The 5,147-nt window shown below is 37.7% G+C and overlaps 1 protein-coding gene across 1 annotated transcript; it reads right to left on the bottom strand.

Moving 5' to 3' along the window:
- Window positions 1-600: 600 nt before the first annotated feature.
- LOC136223414 (pentatricopeptide repeat-containing protein At1g80270, mitochondrial-like) lies at window positions 601-4,764 on the bottom strand. Its single transcript, XM_066011379.1, has 4 exons — window positions 4,617-4,764; window positions 3,225-3,735; window positions 1,811-3,053; window positions 601-1,453 (listed from the first exon to the last, which is right to left on the bottom strand). The coding sequence occupies exons 1-3, from the start codon at window positions 4,652-4,654 to the stop codon at window positions 1,812-1,814; spliced, it is 1,791 nt and encodes a 596-aa protein (XP_065867451.1). The 5' UTR covers window positions 4,655-4,764; the 3' UTR covers window positions 601-1,453; window position 1,811.
- Between the last annotated feature and the right edge of the window lie 383 nt (window positions 4,765-5,147).

Here is a 5,147-nt window from a genome sequence, read left to right as displayed (position 1 = left end):
GACACATCAAATTCCAAGCCCGAATCCAGCACAAAATCGTTCATCAATGCTGTGATAGGCTATAATAAGGGAATGGATACCAAATCCTAATCTTGGAGGGTATGCAACAGGCGAAGCAAAAAACTATCTAGGGCAGAAAACTTGACTAGAAATGAATCTCCTCAAGTATTATGCCATGGTGCTTGTCGATATAGATTTATCGAAGCCAATTCAACACACCATCCGAGTTAACACAAACATGATCTAATGGTTTGGATTAACTCGGACTATGCAGGTATGCCAGCTCATTGTTCTGCTTGCAAATCAGTTGGTCACAAGATGGAGAACTTTCGACATCTTGTTAGGTAAAAAGCCACCATAGGGCCGTGTTACCACTGAAAAGATGATACTACCAACGAACATCGTTAATCAAGGGGGCAATTAAGAGAGCGGAAATTTTCGAGGAAGCACTCGATCTCACCAATTAAGGTGAGAGGTAAGAGTGATGATAGTACGAGGAATTTGGAAGCTTTTATTCAAGCTTTCGTTAATAGTCGCATAACTAATAATAATTGTTCTTCTGGTACCTGAAGCTAAAGAAAGAGTTTGAAAGATAAACCAGAACCGACGAATTTTTCATGCATCACATTATATAATATTTAGTGGCGAATATGGTTTCCCCACAATATTTTCCCCACTAAAAATTCACTTTCTTGTAATGATCACTTCTAAATTTTTCAAATTGCTTAAACTACATACAATTTATTGAATGACTCCATCTCTCGCTTCCTCTTTAGCAAAAGAGTACCCAATAAACTCGGTTATTCTCTTCAAACAAGAAACAGTATCTTCTTTCATGTCTTCATACTTCAGAAACATCTTATTCGGCTTCTCGAAGCTTTCTTTCAGGTACCCCCAACACATGATCCCAGTAGGATCTGTACCAACTTATCCCCACAATAAATCCCCCATAGCCATTTCATCGTTTCTATATAATCTCATTTCACAATAGTGATGCCAATGGGAATCAAAAGGCTTGCGGCAAATGTAAACAATTCAATACTTAGACTGCTTAATAGACTCTAGAAAAGCTGAAAAAGGAAGGTGCGTGGAAACAATCCGAGTTGTAACGGCTTGCTTATCAAGAAATAGATGGTGATCAATGAACAGAACAAGATCATGAGAGTTTGAAGTAAGCAACGGGGTGTTAGAAGGGGTATAACGGGTTCGATTAACAACGGAAAAGATCAAGGCTTTGAGCCAAGTAGTGTCTTGAGCTTGGAAGCATCTTTGGGAGGATATTACACTAGGAAGATTGTATGTTGGGCACCAGAACTCGTGATATAAGACCACATCAGTAATTGTCCCTTCCAATGTCTGGGGAAGACAAGGAAGCAGCTCTTTAATTTGTTGCTCAACATCCTCAAGCAGTATTGAAGAAGAGGAAGTTGTCTTGTCTTGCTCCACTTTTGGTCTGAGAATGAAATGTTAAAAAAATTAAACTTAATTTATGGGACTTTATAGCTCAAATAAGTGTATGAGTGAGACATAAGCTGGAGCTTCTACATTGAACCTTAAAACATCTTAACCAACTTCCTTTGTTCCGTTTTAATCCGTCACTTCTGAACTCAGTCTCAGGAGTTCAGAAAGGAAATCGAATTCGGATAATACCCAAACAAACAATAGAATATATAGCTGATCATTTACCCCAAGAACTAGAAAATTAAGCTATTTAATTAACCAAACATATTGACATGATCAATCAGTGAAGTAAGATGCGAAGCTGATTAGCAGGTAAATCATATTTTCTTGCAAATGCATTGATTTTTACCTCAATCAAGTAAATCTGATGCAGAATTCTTCCGGAATGCATCGACTTGAACCAACTGTTTCGCCAGTGCTTCATTGGGGAATAAATTATATGCTTTCATTCTGTCTCGGAAACCAAAAGCTGGAGTTTCTGCATTGACGTAAGCCTGAGCCAATAACGCAAACACGTTGTTCCCTATAACATACCCGCACTGTCTGATTCTCTGAAACAGCTTCTCCGTGTTAAATACATCGCCTCGCTTTGCATACTCCGACATAACAGCCATATAAGTCAAAGACATAGGTCTTGCTTTGCTCTGACTACCTGCCCTATTCAGAATAGAGTCAGCTTTCTCAACTTCTCCTGATTCAATACAGAGCCTTACTAATGCATCCCAAGTTTTCGGGCCAATGGAGCATCCACTATCCGACATCTGCTTCACCAAATCATTTGCCTTAGTCAGTAACTTATTATTTACATATACATTCAGAAGTGTAGAGTAATGGAAGCCACTGATCTTGCACTTCTGACGCAACACATCGAAGACGGCCTCTGCATCTTCTATTTCGCCCAACTTGCCCCAAGCTTCAATAGCAGCTAAGCACTCGAAGATTGTTGGTTCTGATTCACAGTCTATCCAAATTTTACGGACCTTATCATCTCTTCCAAGAGAAGCATAAAGGGGAAGTAATAATTTACGAGCCCACACAGCATCCCCTTTCATTTCTTCAATTTCCTTCAAAATAGTTTCTGCTTTTGATTTGAACCCCGAAGCAATATAGAACTCAGCCATGGAAGCTAGAATACGTGGATCAGGTTCGACACCGTCGACCTTCATGGCCTCAAAAACACGCTCCATCCCCATAATGTCTCCAGTCTTACCTTTAGCGTCTACAAGAAGTTTATATGTTAAAAGTGATGGCTTGACATTTTGCTTTTGCATTGTCAATAAAATATCAACTATTTTCTTCTTGTCAAGATTCTTATAGAGAAGAATCAACTGATTGTAATCATCAACAGTTATAGGAATATCTAAATCCTTCATTTTCTTGAAGACCGCCTCCGCTTTCATCCTATTCGAGAAATGGACACAACTTCTCAAAAGGTTCCGGTATACTAGTTCACCTTTGAAGGATTCAGGGATCTCCTCAAAAAACATCTCGACCTTCTCAAGGGTTTGTGTTTGGGAAATACAACTGAGATGTACCGCATAATACTTTTCCGTTAACTCAATATGCTTACTTTTTCGGAGCCATTCGGAGAACTGGAGAACAAAGAAAGTCAAAATGAGCATAAAGAATCATAGAAGTTAAAGATAAAACATTAAGGGAAAAAAGGCGTTCTTAATGAAAAGAAAAAACGAATGTCACCAATAAGCTTAGTTGCTAGCATATGCAGAAAAAACTTAACAAAAGTTATGATCATGCCACAACACCTTTAATGCTTTCCAATACATATGACGGTTGTGCAGAGTACTAAAGATGATGGAAACCCCGCCTATGCTCAGTTTATTGCCTTTCTTCGCCCAGGTATCGCAAATATCAAAAAGACAATAACTTGAACCTCCTCTTATGGAATTTAATAACACTAAAGCTGTATCGATCATTTCAATGTCCTCACTGCTAGCTCCTTTCTCATCATCACCCTCCGAAAGCTCCATCTCAGAAAGTAATTCTTCTTTATCTCCATTTCGCTCTTCAGCAAGCTCAGCTGTAGGACTTATCTGAAGCTCAGAATCTGCCAGCACATCATTTCTATTCTCCCTTATTGCACTTGCCCCAGAGCAATAACCACAATTCCCCAAAAAGAGTCTTTCACCTGCAGATAGTGCAAAGCAGTGCTCTTTTTCCACTCTGCAAGAGCCAACAGTGTGCGACACAGAACTACTTAATATATCTGATTTAGCAGAGATGACTCGGGATGCCTCAAGCCAAGGTCCATGTAGCCTATGAAGAAAAGGTGAAATCTCTAAATACATGTACAAACCAATCAAAAGAACTGTGATTTTATTTACAAGGGAAAAGGATATATACATATAATGAATTGTGCTTTTCACTCCCAAACTTAACATAAATGTTCATAGAAACAACCATAGTACGAATTTTAACAACGCAAAATTAATATGTTAAAAAACAAAACGTAAGGTACCAAAACACCCTAATGTTGCTAGATGAGCATCATAACAATTGAGCGCATAACATTGTCAAGTTAAATCAACTTCAGATATTATTAACGGAGCCCTTTCTTTAGTCGTGAACATCTCCCTCATTTTATCACTAGTGGGAAACATATATTCTCTGTTCTACACGTGTTAGACAAAAGAAAGTTTAAAATCAAAATATTTCATCGAGTTTAAAGACATTTCATCTTCAAAACTATTCTGAAATCATAGAACCTTTCTTTCTGAACCAATTGGTATGCAAATGGTGCAGAACTAATAAACAGAATATTTGGGTATTTTAATAATGACTAAATTGGCTTAGACTTGCAACGCTGGGAAAAAGAGCAGAGAACCTAGAACGGGATACTTGTTCAGAATTTGATAACCAGTAACAATGGGAATCCGGTATCTTCAATATGGAAGAAAATCAAAATGTAAATTAGCCAAAAGAGATGCAAAATACTGCCTCGGCTCTCAATTCCGTTAATCCACAGCTAAAAATGATAGACAGCAAACGTAAACAATCAATGGAAACTAAAAAAACACAGCTACGACATCAAATAATTGGTAAGACATGATTTTTCACAATTAGAACAGCAATCTTAGCACAAATTTCACAATCATATGATAAAAGGGAATTCGATAGATAGACAGATAGATAGATACTTTAGAGGGAGAGCAGCTCGACGGAGCAACCACATCATCAATGGTGTAGATTAACCCCAAAAATCAGCAAGCAGGCAGCAACCGCAATTCAGTGGAGAATCCGGAGATTTAAACCCTTGCCTCTTCGGAAATCCCCTCTTTCTTTCTATCACGGTTCGGCCTGATGTTAGGTGGGCTTTGGTTCATGGATAATATTTGACCCGACATTCATAAGCTAAACTTTAATCAAAAATTAACTCCTAGTCCAAAAGTTAAAAAACATGGTCTTGAAGAAGCAAATTAATTTCTGTTAGAATGATTAATCCAAAAATTAAAATGAATTCGGAAATACGTAAGAATCGATAAAATTAGACTAATAGAGCATTATAACAGTTCCCTTAAAATAGATATTGTCGTAATTGACGATGTCTCCCATAATATAACACATTATATAAGTGAACTTTTACCGTGTGTAGAATTGTTATCGCCGGAATAGGATCACAGATCGAACAGAATAACAACTACGAAAATTGCAGGGATAAAAATGAAAGT

Source organism: Euphorbia lathyris, chromosome 3 (assembly GCF_963576675.1).
Source record: "Euphorbia lathyris chromosome 3, ddEupLath1.1, whole genome shotgun sequence".
Lineage (NCBI taxonomy): Eukaryota > Viridiplantae > Streptophyta > Magnoliopsida > Malpighiales > Euphorbiaceae > Euphorbia > Euphorbia lathyris.
The sequence above is the reverse complement of the archived record's forward strand: the minus strand, read 5'-3'. Positions and strand labels throughout refer to the sequence as shown.

Coding starts and splice junctions, on each gene's coding strand:
- LOC136223414 (XM_066011379.1), bottom strand. CDS start 4,654: ATGATGTGGTTGCTCCGTCGAGCTGCTCTCCCTCTAAA. Junction 3,736..4,616: donor CGAGCTGCTCTCCCTCTAAA/GTATCTATCTAT, acceptor TTTTCTTCATAG/GCTACATGGACCTTGGCTTG. Junction 3,054..3,224: donor TGTATTGGAAAGCATTAAAG/GTGTTGTGGCAT, acceptor TTTGTTCTCCAG/TTCTCCGAATGGCTCCGAAA.